Consider the following 19,844-nt stretch of genomic DNA (forward strand, 5'->3'; position numbering starts at 1 on the left):
TAGTCTACTTAGAGCAACTCTACCCGTAGTCAAGAAAAGTCGAGGCGTCGACCAGTCAAGTTAATGTTCACTGCCACTGGACATGAGTTTCCACCCCTGTTCACTTTTCACTGTTCATCAACTTTTTCTTACATAAATGAAAAACTATGAATAAGTACAATACAACGTTATTTAGGGGGTCGTGAAAATTGAATTTTTATACGTTCTGAATTTGGGAAAACTTCCTTCATGAAAGTTGTAGAGATCGTCGATACGATCTCGTGCATATATGGAACGCAATATTCGAAGTTCGTATGAATTTATTATGAATTTTTAAAATCTGAAAATTTTCTATAAATATAAAAAAAAAAATTCATTTTAAATAAAAAGAAATGCTTTGGCATGATCTGGACCGTTAAAAAGTCCACCGCTTGATCAGCGCCGTTCGTCTGAAATGAAACTCAAGCTATAAATAGCCCTTAGATCGATTCACCGTCCCAGATCATTCCAGAGACTTGGACCCGTTTCTGCTCCTCGATGACCCGAAGCCACGACCCGGACAGAACTCCTCAGTCTGACCACCTTTTCGAGGTGAACCACCGGCAACAGTTTCGTCTCGCCGTTGCCTACGTCCCTGCGTTCTCGGATTGTACATGCATCGACGGTGAACAAAGAATCGACGACGAGAAGCTATGAGTTTTCCGGCGAAGTTCCTGCAATCTCCGGCGATCTTCGGGGCTGCATGAGGTACGGAAGTTGATTCTCTCAACGTGCTCTACGTCTTGCTAAGTTTAGTTTTTGAATTCGATCGATTGTTGACTGATTGGGTTTCTGGGTTAGCTTCGGGCATTTTTGGTTTGGGTTTCGGCCTCGCTTGTAGCTCCATGCGAGATATTGTGTCGACCTGGCAGCCACGATACCTTTGGGTGGAGCTGGCAGCCTGCCAAGCTTAAGCAAGAAAAAAGTCACGGGCTTGCCTTTTTTCTTGGCCTCGGTCATGAAAAGGCAAACCTTGGCTGGGCAAAGCAAGACCGGTGGAAGGCCAAAATTCCTTGTGGTCGGTCACCACATCAGTTTTCCTTGCTGGAGCCCGAGGAAAGCAAGACCGGTGGAGTTGCTCTTACACCACCAACAAAATTTTGTTCCCACTAACCCCACTTGATAGCTAAATGACGATTTTGGGCTCCAAAAAATTAAAAATTACAGGTCACCACTCTTATCTCTCTCGCCGACTCTCTCTCATCATTGATCTCTCTCTGCAAGGACAACGTCGACTCTCTCTCTCTCTTTGCAAGGACGTCATCGACTACTCCCTCTCTCTCTCTCTCTCTCTCTCTTTGTGCAAGGAAGACGTCGACGACTCTCTCTCTCTCACTTTCTCTCTCATCACCGATCTCTTTCTCTGCAAGGACGTCGATGACGACCCAAGGATCCATCTATCTCTCTCTCTCTCTCTCTCTCTCTCTCTCTCTCTGTGCAACGACGACGACGAGGATCTTAATTACAAAAGCTCGGAGTCCGATCTGAATCTTCTTCCCTGCACTAATCCCTCCGTTGGCCTTCTTCCCCGTTGTTTTCCAGCACCGACTTCGTCGTCGTCATCTTCGGCATCACCAGTGTCGTCATCTCTAAGGCTATGATTGATTGAATGATCTACTTTGGACCAGCTCGACCAGATGCAACTACTTTGGAGTCGGAGCTCTCAACACCGGCGAGAAACTCATTCGGTTTTTGACTTGGGTGCCCAAATAGTTTTTTTTTTTTTTTTTTTGTAAAATGAGTGTAGAATTTAATTAATTAATTTTTTTTGGTAAAGTGGGGGCAGAAGGCCCAGAAGGAAAGAACAAAGAAAAAAAAGTTATCGGGGGGCAATAGACGTTTTGAATTGATGTAATCTCCTCGTTTTTTTCTTTAATCAAAGTTTTATTTGTCTAATTTTAAGAAATAAATGGGTATTAAGGGGCAATAGACATCTATTGAGAGGCAATACAGGTTTATTTAGGGGGGAATAAACATCTCCGACCCCATATAAGATCTACAACAACCTCTTTGGAGACTTCCGGTGAGGTTTCATAAACCTTTATTACCCCTCTATTCGGGAGCAATAGACGTCTATTTGGGGGTAATAAACTTTTCCGGAGACCTATGAGATCTCGGACGATCTCTTTGGGGACCTCCGGCGAGGTTTTCAGAAAAGTCCAGTGGGCGGTGGCGGATGACCGGAATCCTGCGGTCGGTGACCAGATTCCAGCGAAAGTTGGCTGGAATCCGGCGGCCAGTGACCGATGACCGGCTCCGACAAAATCTCCTATGGTTTCTCTCTCTTCCATTCTCTCTCCCTCTCTAAGTAACAAAGGGGTGAGGGTAAAATGGTATTAAAAAAAAAATTAAAAAACAAAAAAAAAAACCTTAATGAGGTATTAGGGAAGACATCCTTACAGTGTTTTGTGTAAGAGAGAATTAAAAAAACTTAATAGGGTAAGTAAGAAAAAGAACCCCTAAAAATAGGGTAAATTGACAAAAACCCATTTTCATATATTAGGCAAATTTGGACGACTTCTCATGAACAGAAAACAAATTTAGGCTAGCTTAGTCTTAGTTTATCTTTATTTATAATTTGTAAGAGCATATTTAGCAGTCTCTCTATCTTATTGAATCCTTAACTATTTTGGAGAGTATGTTTAGTTTTTTTTTATCAATTTTAATGGCTGCACCAGACTCCTAAGTTTGTTATCTATTTTAACTTTTGGCTATCTCACTCATAAATATAGAGAGCGAGATGAGGCTCACTATTATTATTTTTTATTTCATTATATAAATAATATAAGGGGAGTGAAATTTGCACACCCCAATTTACATTATGTACTCCCTTCCTAATTTTTTAATATTTTCATATGTCCTCTTATATTTGTTTCCTATATTACCCTTCTTCTCCAACCAACTTCAAAAAGCTGCATCCCGACCATCTTCTCAAACCCGTTTCTCCTCGTTGGCTCATATACATATATATAGGCCAATAGTAACAAGAAAACAAGAACAACAAAACAAAACAAAACCAAAACTGTCGTTATTTCACAGAAGAGGAGGAGCTCTATCATACAGAAGAATATGGAGAATGGAAGAAGGAGGCAGCTGAAGCCAACTCGCCTGGCGCATCTTTCATCGAGCCAAATTAGCGACAAGGTTTGCAACTTTGTTGGCATCCCAATCCACTAGACGGCGGTGATTCGTAACTGCTTGGATTAAACGGAGACAATCTGATTGAACTATGATAGATGAAGCTGTGGGAAGCTTTGCAGAGAGAGAACAGACCAGTTGCAGAGCTAAAGTTTTTGTAGCAATCGGAGAGGGGGCCAAAGCATTCGAACCCACTCCATCAATTAAGTTACTGAAAGAGTCTCGATGAACCAAAGCCCGAAAGAGGGCTCATTAGCTTCTCTAATTCAGAATACCAAGATATGAGAGTTCTCAAATTTGTTGTATGAAAAAGACCGAAAGATTTGTTTTTCTCGATTGGAGAATTATAATCAAGGAAAGTTTTCTCTCATCATCAACTTCTCAGAGGCTTCCTCTAAATCTCGCTATGTCTCTTGATTTGGCAATCCCTCTATCTCTGACTCCCTTAGTCTCAAATTTTCGATTTGCCTCTCAACAAATTGGATTTTCTTTTTCTTTAGTTTGACTGATTGAAACTTTCAGATAATGAACAAAACCTAATGCAGAAAACAAATAAATTTTTTTGAAGCTTCATGTCTCCAACACACATACAATCTGAGCATGATTTTGGGTATCTCAAATCGTTCTTCATTGTATCTATGGGTAATGAATCTGGGTATTCTTTCGATTGACTAATATGATTTTGGAGAATAGGTTGATGATGATTGGTATTCATAGCTCAGTGCCTCAGTTCAACAATCAAAATGTTCTATGAAATTTTCTTATATGTTTTGCCATAACTTTCCTTGAGAAATTCTAAAGTTCAGCTACTTAGAAAGAAAACTCTTAGTTAGGGTGAGAGGAGAGGGAACTGAGAGAGAGAGAGAGAGAGAGAGAGAGAGAGAGAGAGAGAGAGAGAGAGAGAGAGAGAGAGAGAGAGAGAGAGAGAGGAAACGGGTTTTGAGAGGATGAGATGCAGCGTTTTGAAGTTGGTTAGTGAAGAAGGGTAATATGGGAAATAAATATAAGAGAACATCAGAAAATATTAAAAAATTAAGAAGGGAGTGCAGAATTGGGGTGTGCAAATTTCACTCATCTAATATAAATACGAAACTAGTTAAAATAAAGAGAATTGATGTAGACATATTTTATAAGTGGCTAGGCAAAATGACTTTTTAGCTACTTTGGCTAAAATTTGATTAAAAAATGACTAGTTTTGCTAAAAGATGTTCTAAGAATGTCACTGTTGCTTGTTGTAAAATTGTAATATGAGAATTAGATATCATATAGCAATGTCATTAATTAAGGCTTGAGGTAAATAACACCAGTCACTTTGAAAAAAATAAAAAACAAAAAATACAATAAATATATATATATATATATATATATATATATATGAAAATATTTAAATAAAGGAACGGGCGATAAATTTCTAGAATATGACAGACCCTTCACCTTCAGATTTGAGGGTGGGACGTCTTGCTTCATAAATTTTTTGTCTCCGAATAACTAATATCACCTCATTCCTTATTTACTTATTAAAACAACATATGAAAACAAATTTTTTTTTTAAATTTCCCCTTAGCTTTTAAGTCAGCTAACATATAACAGTTGACGTATAATATGGATTCAAATTTGTTTCTCTGGTAACCCAAAGGCCTCTGGAAGGCAATCAAGGAAGCAGGATTCATACTTCATACATATAACTTCATATTGAATCTGATGAAGAATTGAAGATAAACTAATGCTCATCATCATATTCATACAAAGACTTTTCCTCATTTGGCTGGTCATATATAGTTATCGCCAAAACCGAAGAGTTAAATGACGGACTAGAAACTCATGCATGTCGACAGACGTTGTTGTTATGAAAATCAAGTCTGGTTCGAAACGTAAGATTTAACCCAGAACTTACGTAGATGTAGATGGTAAAGATTGGGTTATCATGCATGTCTTAGTCTATACACTTTCAATTCTGAATATGTAGGGGATTAAGGGCGACAACCATCAAATATCCATCGATCAACTAGTCTACTAACCAACGACTTTTCAATATGCTCTTTCGGATATTCCTATAGACCTGAAGATCTCGTTGTTTTGTACGTGGTATGCCAGTAATTTTGGAGAGAAAGAGACGATCATATATGCCTGACGTTTTCAGGCTGATCTGGTCCTTAATTGTTTATGCATCACGTCATTTTCGGGTTTAAAGTTCAAAGATTGTTAATTCCGTTTATTGACTAACAATTTTTCTACCACGAAGGTTACGTTGAGAATGATGATCGATCCTGACGATGAACCATTCGTAATTTTTGGACTAAGTTGTTTATGAACACTTCATATAATCCGATCCATTTGGTGCATTATCTAGTTAATTATCTACACTTGATTTCTGCAGATGCCTAAAAAGCCCTAGAGTTGACGAAGACTTTATCGATAACAGGTACAAGTCACCCGATCCAACGGCAAAGAAAGTCTCCTGGTTTTTTTTTTTTTTGATACAATCTGATAGTTTAAAATAAGGGATTTTGCTCTCTGTAAATATTCACCAATTATAGAACCAAAAGAAATTGCAAAGATATGGAAAAAAACTTCTCTAAATTGATATAAAGAATTCGCTGCATTTGGCCACTTTTTCTGGTAGATGGACCAAATCATAAGTTCGTAAAAGCTTGGGGACCCAGCGATCTGTCCGTTTAGAATTTTGTAATTATATTAAAGGAGTCGGTTCATGTTTGTATTGCCAAAAAAAAAAAAAAAATCTTGTCCCTTGAATATATTACTCACCACTACTCTTTGTTATTACTTTAATCTATCATCAAACTTGAGCATGATAATTACTCATAGGTCTTTAATTACTTTAGGTCATCATCTTTACTTTAGGTCATTGGCTAAATGGGACTGAAGCTATTTTTCAAAGTTGGGTGCGTATATTTGATGAGGCGGTAAGACAATGACTTATCAATTAAGAAATTATGTGTTCGAATCTCATCAAAAGTGAGATGGTGGGTTTAAAAAAAAAAAAAAAATTATTTTTCAACAGTTGACAAAGTCGCTGGATATTGCTTTCAATAGGAGTGACCAAACTTGTTCTTATCCTCTTGGGCAGGGATGTACTCAAACATATCAAGTTAATGCAAGTAAGATCTCATTGATTACAAAGATAACTAGTTTCATTTATATTCATAGAAGATAATAAACTGTGTTCAGAGTTTCATCCCAAGCAGACATCACAAGCAAGCAGAAATCACACACCATAGACACTTATTATACTCAAGTCCAAACTGCCCAAACCCATGGCTGTTCTGGACTGACAGAAAGCAACATAAAAACCACACAGCCTTTTGAGTACTCAGAGCGCTCATAGCTAGCTAGTACTCAAACATCATATACAGATCGATCATAACTTAGTTGTATTCGCTGGGGTGGTCCTTGAGGTATCCCTCAATGAGCTTGAAGAGGTGCGAGGCCTTCTCTTTGCCGGCCTTGACGTGCTCTTCCTTGATTTCGACATCACCCTTGGTGTGGTACTTGCTGGTGCTCTTGATGATGGTTCCTCCGTGAGGAGCTGCCACCAACTTGGTCTCATAGTCGATCTTCTCGATGGTGTCTGACAAGGCATCTCCCTCGACCAAACTGTAGCTGTAGACGTGGTTCTCTTTGTCAATGGAGTGGATCTTGTGCTTCACGTACCCGTAGTGGCTGCCTATCGAGTTCCAATGTAAAAAAGAGAGCGAGCATATAATTAATTAATTAGGGTAATACTTTCTTGCTAGACATCACACTTGCATGCAGCATAAGTTAGTAAATTGACAATCTAACAATATATTTACACATGATTGAGAGGTAAAGTTACCTTCGCCAAAAGTGATCTTCTTGAGGGTTCCGGGGCCGCCATCTCCTTCGAGGATCTCAGCGGACTTGACTGCCTGAGGTGCAATCTTGGGGATGAGGTGGTCAGCATCAAGAACGAAGGCCTTGAACAACCTAGGTGGTGGGATGTCGGAGGTGAACTCGCTTTCATAAGTGTAAACACCCATGATGATCACGACTTGAGAAATAAGCAAAGGAAGAAACTTCAAGGATGATGGTTTTAGGGGAGCTGTGTTGTGTTGGAAATGTGTAACGGGAAGGTGGTCTTTATAGATTTTGAGAGTGAAGATTTCCCGAGTGAACTGACAATACTGTCCCTGTAGATGGATCAAATCAACTTGTCACTTCTTAATGGGGTGTTTCCAAATTAGCAAGGAACCTAATTTTTTATACAAAATTATCTGTTTTATTTCTTTAGTGGATATTTCTAGATTATAATTTTTAATAAATTCTGTGTCTTAGTCAAACTAAGCAATAAGCACCTTTCAATTGATTACTTAAAAAACAGAAATCAATCCAACTAGAAAATAATATTAAAGACTTTCTAGATATTGTAAGGTAAAAGGAGAATTGATCATCATGCAGTACATAGCTTTCAGTAAATTAATCTCATATAAGATAAACATCCACTCATCTTTTTGAAAATAACACGTGGCAAGTTTTCTAAAGCATGAGAAATAATTGAAGTCAAAAAGCCTAAACGAAAGGATGAAAATAAAGAAAATGCTTTGGAACCAAAAAAAAAAATATATAAAGAAAATACTGAGAAGATACTATGACAACTTTGAACAAAGTTCGGTTATAATCACCAGCCATTACCAACATGGTAATTTGGTCTCGATCTTCTTATTTTCTGGTTTTCTTTCTCTTCTATTTGGTAGTTCGAGACTTGAATGCTTTATTTCAACTTTCAAGAATAGCAGCTGGCGGTCAACATTGGTTATCAATATGTCTCCTTTTTTTTTTTGTGGATATAAAAAGTTTAGATAAGAGTGAGCCTTCCTTACACTATTAGGACCAGGACAAATCTACGACCTCAACCCAACAGGACTTACGAAACTGGCCAGTGTTTCAGTCCAACCCAGCCCAATGCAGGACATTTTCTAGATTGCCCATCAAATGAGAGATTGTTGGTAGTGGAGATTGAATTTGTGTGAGTTTACACCTCAAGTCCGCCATTGCCAACTGAACCAACTCTCATCGACAATATCTCTCCTTTTCTTTTATTTTCACATAACTTTTTTTTTTTTCCTTTTTCTTTTTCCCTTTTTCCTTTTTTCTTTGATGCAGGACTAAACTGATCGATCTTAATTGTCTACATTGTATTGGACATGCTTTTAATTATTCAGAAGATCCTACATCAACTGATGGGGACATTTTATTATTCTTGGATAACCATCTTCGCAATTCACAGACCTATTAATCTAAAGGTAGCTTAAGAAGAAATGGGACGGATATGATATATATGCATGAAGAAATTTAAAAAAAAACTAAAACTTACTGAACAGTTGCTGCATTAACAATTAATAACATTAACTAACTGGGTTGATGGAGTAGTTACATTACCAAATACCATATAATATAAACTTATATGGGCAGTAAGTACACGTCTCAGAAATGTAAGAAACCGGCCATGAATCATAATGGCCTCATATTTTTGTCTCATGCACTTAACCAATTAATTAACTTTATTGCCTTTTAAAAAACTGATAAATAAATAATTTTGCCGAAAGCAAGAGGAAAGACGAACAAATATATATATATATATATATATATATATATTATCATTTCAATATGGATAGAGTGTGTGTCTATATATATATATATATATATATATATATAATATATATATTATATATATATATAGGTTTTGAAGAGGACGTCCGCAACCCAGAAAAAGTGCGGACGTCTGGCATTTCTCCACTATCAAGCTCCAACGGCGGCGCGCCTCTTGCCGGACGGAAGCCAACGGCATCCTAGACCAGTTTGCAGTGAAGATGAAGGCCAAAGAGATCGAGATCGGAGGTCTGGGCACCCGGGTCGACTGCAAAGTGGTAGTTCGATCAAGGTCGACTGAAAAGTGGTAGCCGGCGAGTCCACCTGATTGCAAACTGGTCTGGGATGTCCAGAGGGTTCGTCTGGTGACCGCAGGTCAGCCATCGCCACCTTCTCGACACCAGAAGAGGGACGTCCACACTTTTTCTGAGTTGCGGATGTCCTCTTCATAACCTCTCTCTCTCTCTCTCTCTCTCTCTCTCTCTCTCTCTCTCTCTCTCTCTCTCTCTCTCTCTCTCTCTCTCTCTCTCTCTATATATATATATATATATATATATATATATATATATATATATATATATATATATATATATAAGTTCTCTAGCAGCCTAGCTACGCATTTGGTGGAATACAATGCACTTGATCAACAGTACGTAGTTGGTGCTTAAAAATTAATCAATCACTAAGTCATCTAGTGGAATATCGAATTGAATATACATCTTTGATTCCTCAGTACAAATATGCAGATAAAAAATGTATTAATGCTTTGTTAAACTATTGCTGCAACTACTAATCACGAATTGATCAAGGCATATTGCATAAGCATATACTAAGTTCATTATTTCTACAACTAAAGTTGACTAAATAGTTTATTGGGATGGTTGTGAATTGTGATCATGTACGTACGACGAAAAATAAAATTTTAACATAGTATGAATTTAGCCATTCCATTTGAAATAGCAACATTTTCTAATAATTGAACAAAAATTAATCAGATTGAGCTTAATTTACACCGATTCATAGCTATCCTGTACACACGTGAACCACTGACAGTAGCATTTTTTTAAATAGATATTAGTTCAATTCACGGTATTTACGTTCGGTTGTACTCATATTCTTACTGATATGTACTGAAAATGCTTTCATCATTTCATAATCTGAAGAAAAAGTCATCTTTATCACATGCCCCACATCATCGTCTTAAAGATTGCAGTTTATCTTTGCCTCGGATAATCCTCATCGTCAATCTGGATATTCCCAAATTTATGCAATGTCCCAAGACGATAGCGCCCTCTTCATTTGTAAGTGTTAGGCTATATATGAGCTTCATTGCCACATTATTTTCGTACCATCTATTGTGATAATATGAATGATGATTCTAGAGCTTCAACTTTTCAACTATTGCTACCTAAAGATCTAACTTCTTATATACCAAGATAGAAGCCAAATTTCCCATGGTTTAAGTGGTAGTTTTATTTTTGGCAAAGTAATTCAGTATGTTATCTTGCTAAATTGTGAGTTTGAATAATCCATTCATACATAGAAGACAAGATTAATAGTTCAAAATCACATTTGATTAAAAACATATATTAAGCTAAGTTATCTAAATTTCTTTTGTGATCTTTTAAATGAAATATCTTGTCAATCATATAGTGGAGTCAAATGACACTAGCTAATATTGACTCCGTATATATACTCATTAAATTTGGTAATTAGGTAGCCCATGTTTTGGCAAATTATCATTCAATTTCTACTAATTTGGTTTGGTGGGATTTGGTTCTTTCCTCTATTCATGCTCATTGTAATAACGATTGATTAGGTCTGCTAAAACTTTGTTTTCATTAGTTGGTGTTTGTATGTTTTGTTTTGGATTATGAAGTTTGACCGTCTTCCCCTTCTCCTGTAATTTTTTTTTCTTAATAATTCTAAAGTTTAAGGAGGCTTATTGCCTCGCTTAGCTTAAAAATAAAAGCCCAAGAAAGCATTTCATGATTCATATCTTTGCAATGATTGTCAATGGACGGTTTTAAGGGTTTGAAGAACCATGCTAGGGTAGTGGCATGGTGGGAGGCACTAACTATATTTAATCAAACTATTAAAGTAATGAAATGTTATGGCTTGATTAACGGATGATTTTCATTATTTTATAGAAAATAATACCACAATCAGATCTTTTTTAAATACTATAATCCAACAGGTCTATATCCATGCATGATATAACCAAGTTCTTGGCCTTTTTTTTCCTTCCAGAAGAAAAACTAACGTACGTGTAAAACCACATCTTTAACAGTTCATATAGAGGTGGTAATACCCAGACAACGTACGTATAACCAAGTTTAGTTGTAGGACTCGGGATTGGCCAAGAGGTAGCCTTCAACCAGCTTGAAGAGCTGAGATGCCTTCTCTTTTCCAGCCTTAACATGCTCTTCTTTGATCTCAACATCAGCAATGGTGTGGTAGTTGCTGATGCTTTTAACCGCAGTTCCTCCATCAGCAGATGCAAGCAATTTGGTCTCGTAAGAGACCTTCTCAATCTTGTGATCAGATAACACATCTCCTTCAATCAAACTGTAATTGTAAACGAAGTTATCTTTGTCAATCCCATCGATCTTGTGCGTTACAGAGCCGAATTGACTGCCTGCAAAAAACATAATGTGACACCAAATTTATGTAATTATACCAAACTAAATCCTACTCTAATACTCCGAAATATATAACTAATTACAGTATGGGTCAATTACGTAAGTGCATGTCTATATACCTTCCCCAAAGGTAACTTTCTTGATGGTTCCAGGCTTTCCATCACCTTGAAGGATTTCAGTACCCTTGATTGCTTGAGGTGCAATCTTCGGGATGAGATTGTCCACATCAAGAATGAAAGACCTGAACAATCTAGCTGGTGGGATGATGGAGGTGAACTCGGTTTCATAAGTGAACACACCCATTATACGATCGAATTTATCACTTCAACATAACAAGAAAGTAAATGTTTAACCTAGAAGATTAGGATCAGACAGAAGAGAATGCTCTGAAGGTGGTAGTTATAGAAAGAGATCAGTGAGACCAACGTTTATATGTGGAAGGTGTTACTACAACTTTAGGAGATACATCCATAAAAATTAAAGTGTGCTACTCGATCGTTTGGTTTTAGGCGGTAGACATTAAAGAGTCACAAAATGTGGTTGGTCTGTCGACTTCCAATTTTATTTGAACTTTCGATAGCACACAGAAAAGAATATACGGAGAACTTGGTTTTTAAGTTGGTCTCCCCCCCCCCCCCCCCCCCCCCCCCCCGCATGAGGCTTAAAAAGTGCGAGGTGTAGGTGAAAGAAAGGCGCAAAACATGCATCGGAAGGTGTCGAAAGCAGACGACTCAGATTTTTTTTTTTTTTTGGGTGAGAAGCTTTCTCGTTATCCGTTTCTAGACTCCATTTGGTTCGATCAGCCAATGAGAACATTCTGGTAAAGATGATAGAGATGAGAAAAAGAGAGAAGATCATACATAATATTGATGACCAAAATCTTAACGTAGAACAGAGCGATTATGCCTGAGACTCCATGTTTGAGTTGATTTTGGAGTTTATAGTTATATTTCAATTGATAAGTATCATACATACAAGCTAGTGTATTAGTGGGTATGAGATACCCTCATTTACAACTATTTAAACAAAAATTTACAAGTATTTGAACCAAAATTATAACATTGAGAACAAAAGTTACCATATTCATTTACACTATTTACATATAGTTAAACAAAAATTACAACATTGACAACGAATTTGTTCAAAAGCTTGTAAAAATGTCGTAAGAGGTATAATTACTAATATTAGAACTAAGATTACAACATTGACAACGAATTTCTTCAAAAACTTGTAAAATGTCGTAAGAGATGTAATTACCATTATTAGAACTAAGATTACACCAAGTAGGACTCAAATTACAACTTTGACAACAAAATTTGTTCTCACTTTTGTAAATGTGGGTATGCGATACCCACCACTACACTAGAATTTCCCTTCTTTTCTTTATCTTTTGCTGCTAATCTGATAAGTATAAAATTGAATTTGAATTGAGTACCATTTGAGTTTGAGTTCAGTTCATCAAATTCTAAATCTAATATGCATCAAGTATATAGTATAACTAGCTGTATTTGTGGATTTTCATTTTTCATGTATAAATGTTGTTGGTTGGTTTTTGTTTAGAACCTTTGATTTAGAGATCTGGGGGTGATAGAATTCAAGAAAGGTTTTCAAGGGTTAGCACAGATGCCATTCTTAACAGTTTTCGCACTTTGTTCAGTACTTCTATTAAGTTTTGAATGCCGAATTGCCTATTAGTTCCATTTTGTTTAAGGAGTTTTGGAGTTTAATTCCCGTATTAATTGTTCAGCACTTTGGAGTTTAAGTAGTTTTGTTTTTCTTGATGCCAATCAATTCCATTTTTCTTGGACGGACATGCATTGTTCGGCAGTTGGAACCAGATTGGCATATCGACACAAATCCTGAGATAATCTTTCAATTGTCTGTATATTCTTGTTACTTGTCTTGTTATTAAGTTATTGATTATTTATTGGTTACAGAGGTTTATCAAGTATCAGTTCCGTTTTTTCAATTCTGTATGTCAACTCCATTTCGTAGATCAATTCCATTTTGAATATCAATTCCATTAAGTTGATATAAGTACTTAGTTGTTTTGTTTATGATACAAGTATATCCATGTTCTGTTTTGAATATCAATTCAGTATATCAACTCCATTTTGTGGATCAATGAATGAATGAATGACAATCCATATTGTTTTTTGGTTACATTACGTGTTCTATATATAGGACTTATGCACTTATAATATAGCTCATTTATACGTAAGGTTAAGCCTCAAGGTGAACACCATCCTGAGACTCTTCTGAAAACGCCTCGGCTTCTCCTCATCCTTTTAAAATATTGGTTTCAAGTTTTATTTAGTTTCTTTGATGAGAGATTCTTATGTATGACAAACGTACTACATGGCTGGTAGGGCTTCCAAATCAATGAACATGCAAAAGAGTATTTTTGGTATTTCATTTTAATAAGAAATGATAGTTTCAGAACACACTTAAAATTTTTTGGATTTTGATTGGGTTGCCCCATCGCTACGTGGTACATTTTCAGCAGTGACAACTGGCAATCAATCATTTGAGGTTCATAACTGTAGAATCGCTGTAAATCTGTATGTAATTAGGATTTTATTTAATTAGGATATCCTGTAATTATGGAAAGATTGTTTCCTATTAGAGTTAGACTACTCCTTTGTACTTGTATATATACCCTCATTGTGGGATGAATAGAATTATTGAATTAACCCTGAATTGAAGTATTCTTTTCTACTTGGTATCAAAGCCAGGTTCAATCCTTTGAACTTACGCTGCATCCTTTGAATCCTGAATCCTAAAGAACACCACAAACCGCTGCGTACCACTACCATTGAATTCCAAACCACCATCACCCTACCTTTTTTCGAAAAAAAATTCAGATCCATCTTGAAACCCTAGAAAACCCAATCCTGCAAAAATCCCGAATTCCTCAATGGCCGGACCTGTAATTGAAGGAGAACAGTCAAATCCCGAGAAGGGAATGGTGCCATCCTCACAAGTCATCCATCACCACTACACCACCCAACAAGACAACTCTGCGTTCCCAACAAGTGTTGTCTTGAATGAATCCAACTACACCATATGGGCTCCTCTCATGCGGATGCACATTGGAGCACGAGGGAAGGTTGGTTATTTGACCGGAGTGAAGGCTGAACCCACCATAAATTCTGCAGAGTATAAAGCTTGGGTCACGGACAATGAAAAGTTGGCTCATTGACTCCATGGAGTCCTCTCTTATGAACCGGTATATTCGTCTCCCTACTGCAAAAGATATTTGGGAAGCTGTTGAGAAAACTTTTTATGATGATTCTGAAGTGTTTTGAAGCAAAGCAAAATGGATGGCCTTTTCCTACCTACTATAATGAGTTAGTGGCGATGTTCTAGGAGATTGATCAAAGGGTGGCCTCTCAGAATGATAATGTTGCAGCTGTAGTTCAAGAGACCTCAGCGATGTCTCAGATGCGTGTTCACATGTTTTTGAGTGGACTTGACCTAGAGTATGATCAGGTGCGTGGAGAAATCCTGCGCAAGGAACCTAAATTCTCTTTGGAGCAGAGCTATGCTTACATTCGCAAGGTGCAATAAGAGAAACAGGCTATGAGGCATTCAATACCTACCGAATCTTCTGTTATGGCTGTCCAACGCAAACCAGGACCTCCTCCAGGCTTCTCAGGTCATTCTTCACATCGTCCTCTAGGTAAACCAAATACATGTGCAAATAGAAAGTGCATTTTGTGTGGGCAACTAGGTCATAGCAAAGAGCGGTGCTATGAAGTGATTGGTTACCCTGATTGGTGGGACTTCACCAAGAAACCACGAAAGAATCTGGGCAAGGCCGCCATTGCTACAACAGAGGAAGAACGTCTAGATAATGCCTTCGCTAATGTAGCGCAATCAGGTATGAAGGGTAAGGTTACTTTGAATAATACATGGATAATTGATACAGGTGCATCTGATCATATGACCAATGACCCTAATCTTGTGAAAAACCTTAGACATTCCCCTCAAGTTGTTGTCTCTACTGCTGATGGTACTCCAACTCCGGTCACCGGAGAAGGTTCTATTGTTTTATCTGATACATTAACCCTTGAATCTGTCTTAGTTTTTCCATCACTAGCTTATAATCTCCTGTCTGTTGGTCAAATTATTTTAGTTCTTGCATGTATTATGACCTTCTATCCGTCTTTCTGTGTGTTTCAGGACATTCTGACTCGGCGGATCCTTGGTTATGGTGTTAGAAGGGGGAAATTGTACTACCTGGATTTGACAGAGACTGGAGAGAACCAGAAGCATCTTTTGGGGCAAGCTAATCAGATCAATGGGGTAGAGAATGCGAAGGAAGCTGTATGGTTATGGCATCGCCGTTTAGGTCATCTATCTTTTAGTTATCTTAAGAAGCTACAACCTCATTTGTTTTCTGTTGTCAGTGATTTGGATTTCCATTGTGACATTTGTGAACTAGCCAAGAGCCACCGTGTTTCATATTCACCAAGTCTTAATAAAAGTCCTGTTCCTTTTATGAAAATTCACTCTGATGTCTGGGGTCCTGCGAAAATTCCTTCTCTTTCTGGAGCTCGATATTGTGTAATGTTTATTGATGATTGTACTCGCATGACATGGGTATCATTACTGAAGAATAAGAGTGATGTATTTGGGATGTTTACCAAATTTCACAAAATGGTGGCAACTCAGTATCAAAAATCTATTAGAGTGTTTCAGTCTGACAATGGTGGAGAGTTTGTGAATGACCCTATGATTGATTTTTGCCGGTCAAATGGAATTCATCATCAAACCTCCAATTCTTATACTCCTCAACAGAATGGTTTAGTAGAACGGAAGAACAGGCAGTTGATGGAAGTTGTTTGTGCTTCCTTGTTTAGCATGAATGTACCTCGGTCCTATTGTGGAGAAGCAGTAAAATCAGCAGCATATCTTATCAACCGTACTCCTTCACGGGTGATTGAGTTTCAGAATCCTCATCAGAAGCTTCATACACTTTTGACCATCCCTTCTATACCTAATTTGGAGTCCCGGGTGTTTGGGTGCACAGCCTATGTTCATATTCCCAAGCCTCAACGCAGCAAGCTTGATCCTCTTGCCCGTAAGTGTATCTTTGTTGGTTATGTTGACTTCTAGAAGGGTTATCGATGTTATGATCCTCTTACTAGCACTATACATGTCTCTCTTGATGTTGTTTTCGTGAATTCGAGCCTTATTACTCAGGGGGAGCTTCTCAGTCTTCCTTTCAGGGGGAGAGAGGTTGTGAAGGGAATCCTCGTTCTATTATTGATTTTGATGTCTTTGAAGACTTGGAAAATTTGGAGGATAGATTTGAAGGTAGAAATTCGGAAACAGAAAATGCAGTTGCCGAACAGAGCATTGTGAATTCCGAAACAGACAATGCGATTGCCGAACGAAGTGTTGTGAATTCCGAAACAGAAAATGCGACTGTCAAACGAAGTGTCGTGAATTCCGAAATAGAAAATGTAACTATCGAACAAATTGTTGTGAATTCCGAGACAAAAGAGACGACTTTCCTAGATAGTTTGAATCAAAATCAAGACGTAAGCTCACACACAAGATATTCCCCCTTCTGCATCACCAACTGAAGATCCCGGTCAGAATGATCCACCTCAGGTACCCCTAAACTTTAATGAGTCCTTATGGGTTAGACAATGTTGAACCTAGGAAATCACAAAGGGTTACCAAGGGAATTCCTAAGAAACAATATGAACCAGATATCAAAGCCAAAGCTAAATACCCTATAGCTAATTTTATGTCTAACCATAGGATTTCTGGGTCACATGCACTTGTTGTTGATCAATTATCTACTGTATCTATTCCTAGTAACGTGCATGATGCATTGATGGATCCAAAATGGACAAAGGCCATGAATGAAGAATTGGAAGCTCTTCAAAAGAATACAACATGGGAGCTAGTACCTATGCCGGTTGGAAAGAAGACTGTAGGATGCCGTTGGGTATTTACTGTGAAGCTTAATGTAGATGGAACTATTAATAGATACAAGGCGAGGTTGGTTGCCAACGGATATACACAACGCTATGGGATTGATTATGAGGAGACTTTTGCACCGGTGGCAAAGATTAATACTATCCAGATTCTAATCTCACTTGCAGCAAACAAAGATTGGCCCTTGCACCAGTTTGATGTGAAGAATGCGTTTCTTAATGGGAATTTGGAGGAAGAAGTGTACATGGATGTGCCCCCAGGTGTTAAGAATTACCCAAGTGACATTGGCAAGGTGTGTAAATTGAAGAAGTCTTTCTATGGCCTGAAGCAGTCTCCAAGAGCTTGGTTTGGAAGATTTTCAAAGTCCATGAAAGCCTTTGGATACAAACAGAGCAATTCTGACCATACCTTGTTCATCAAGCGCAAGAATGGTAAGGTTACAGCTCTTATTGTGTATGTTGATGACATGATTGTTACAGAGGATGATCCGAAAGAGATAAATGAATTGCAAAAGTATTTGTCCAGGGAGTTTGAAATGAAGGATCTGGGACAACTGAAGTATTTTTTGGGTATTGAAGTTGCAAGGTCTAAGAAGGGGATTTCACTTTCACAGAGGAAATATGTTGTTGATTTACTTGCTGAAATGGGGATGCTAGACTGCAGACCCATCGAGACACCCATTAAGATGAATCACGGACTTGCTATCTATCCTGATCAAGTTCCAACTGATAAAGGGAGGTATCAACGTCTTGTAGGAAGGTTGATTTATCTTTCACATACTAGACCTGATATTGCTTATGCTGTGAGTGTTGTTAGTCAATTTATGCATTATCCTAGTGAAGAGCATATGGATGCAGTCTTTCGTATTTTGAGGTACTTGAAGATGGCGCCAGGTAAAGGGTTACTGTTTCAGAAAAAAAAGAAAAAAAAAGGAAGTTGTTGGGTATACAGATGCAGATTGGACTGGTGATAAAACTGACAGACGTTCTACATCTGGGTACTTCACTTTTGTTGGAGGGAACCTTGTTACTTGGCGTAGCAAAAAGCAGAAAGTTGTTGCCAGATCAAGTGCAGTAGCTGAGTTCCGAGGTATGGCACACAGAGTCTGTGAAATGTTATGGATTCGTAATGTCTTGAAAGACCTGGGTTACAAGCTTAAAAAGCCTATAGATTTGCATTGTGATAATACAGCTGCCATTGAGATTGCACATAATCCAGTTCAGCATGATAGAACAAAGCATGTGGAGGTTGACCGTCATTTTATTAAAGAAAATCTTGACAGAAAGGTTATTCGTTTTCCATTTGTAAACTCAGAGGAGCAATTAGCTGATGTTCTTACTAAAGGAGTGTCTAGGAAGGTATTTGACAGCTCAGTTGACAAGTAGGGCATGATAGACATCTATGCACCAACTTGAGGGGGAGTGTAGAATCGCTGTAAATCTGTATGTAATTAGGATTTTATTTAATTAGGATATCCTGTAATTATGGAAAGATTGTTTCCTATTAAAGTTAGACTACTCCTTTGTACTTGTATATATATACCCTCATTGTGGGATGAATAGAATTATCGAATTAATCCTGAATTGAAGTATTCTTTTCTACTAACTAGCAAGAGCTTTGGATTTTCTTCGTTTTTTTTATTTTTTATTTTTGTTTATGTAATTTAGCCTATAGATTTTCACTTGAAAAGTATACTTCACCATAAAACTAAGCAACATCAATGAAATGTGGAAATGTCCTTCCAAGGAACCAAGACTTGTTACGCTGTCATTAATATGACTAGTAGCATGAAAGAATTGTCATTATTTAAGATTAACATGCGCAATAATTTGGATAAATTAGTACCGGAGAGTCTGCATGAATAATTAGAAAAGTAATTTTCCAGATCATGACATATATATTACAAATGAAAAGTAAACAAATGTTACGTACAAAGACCGTTGATTAGTCATGATTGCATGATCGACCTTCACCCTAGTACACCAAATTTCGTCTTGATGCATCCAATAGCTAACTGTACCTCAAAACCGTACCAAATTTCGTTTTCATGCATCCAATAGCTAATTATACCTCAAAACCGTCCATGTTCAACATTTTGATCATCAAAAAACAACTTCACCCTCAATAATTATTTGTAATACAATGAATTTAACAATTCTTTGATATAGAGAGTCCAGATTCGTAGGATGATTATGCAGTTATGGTTGAATAATGAATTGTGATGAAGAGTGTACACCAGAATTTAGTGCAACCTGTACTACGTAGTACAATCCACTTGTTCTTAATTATAGGCAATTTGGCCATCAAACTGTCCAAGTGCAGTGAGGTAAAGTTAGACTTTTTTACTAATTAGTAAATAAAGTTTTGATCACATGCATAATTCATTCACTTTCGAGGCGGCTTCATTCTTTAGACTAATGATCAAATTATTCTGACAAAAAATAAAATACAAAAGCACTGAAA

General features: G+C 37.4%; 2 protein-coding genes across 2 annotated transcripts; both read right to left on the reverse strand.

The window, feature by feature from the left end:
• Window positions 1–6,286: 6,286 nt before the first annotated feature.
• Window positions 6,287–7,264, reverse strand: LOC112197261 (major strawberry allergen Fra a 1-B). The gene is made up of 2 exons (XM_024337879.2): window positions 6,992–7,264; window positions 6,287–6,841 (listed from the first exon to the last, which is right to left on the reverse strand). Exons 1-2 carry the CDS (start codon window positions 7,173–7,175, stop codon window positions 6,543–6,545), a joined length of 483 nt encoding a protein of 160 aa, XP_024193647.1. The 5' UTR covers window positions 7,176–7,264; the 3' UTR covers window positions 6,287–6,542.
• Window positions 7,265–10,895: 3,631 nt separating this feature from the next.
• Window positions 10,896–11,805, reverse strand: LOC112197260 (major strawberry allergen Fra a 1.05). Its single transcript, XM_024337878.2, has 2 exons — window positions 11,546–11,805; window positions 10,896–11,422 (listed from the first exon to the last, which is right to left on the reverse strand). The coding sequence occupies exons 1-2, from the start codon at window positions 11,727–11,729 to the stop codon at window positions 11,121–11,123; spliced, it is 486 nt and encodes a 161-aa protein (XP_024193646.1). The 5' UTR covers window positions 11,730–11,805; the 3' UTR covers window positions 10,896–11,120.
• Window positions 11,806–19,844: the final 8,039 nt, after the last annotated feature.

The sequence above is a fragment of the Rosa chinensis genome, chromosome 4 (assembly GCF_002994745.2).
Source record: "Rosa chinensis cultivar Old Blush chromosome 4, RchiOBHm-V2, whole genome shotgun sequence".
Lineage (NCBI taxonomy): Eukaryota > Viridiplantae > Streptophyta > Magnoliopsida > Rosales > Rosaceae > Rosa > Rosa chinensis.

Coding starts and splice junctions, on each gene's coding strand:
- LOC112197260 (XM_024337878.2), bottom strand. CDS start 11,729: ATGGGTGTGTTCACTTATGAAACCGAGTTCACCTCCATCATCCCACCA. Junction 11,423..11,545: donor GAAAGTTACCTTTGGGGAAG/GTATATAGACAT, acceptor TGTTTTTTGCAG/GCAGTCAATTCGGCTCTGTA.
- LOC112197261 (XM_024337879.2), bottom strand. CDS start 7,175: ATGGGTGTTTACACTTATGAAAGCGAGTTCACCTCCGACATCCCACCA. Junction 6,842..6,991: donor GAAGATCACTTTTGGCGAAG/GTAACTTTACCT, acceptor GGAACTCGATAG/GCAGCCACTACGGGTACGTG.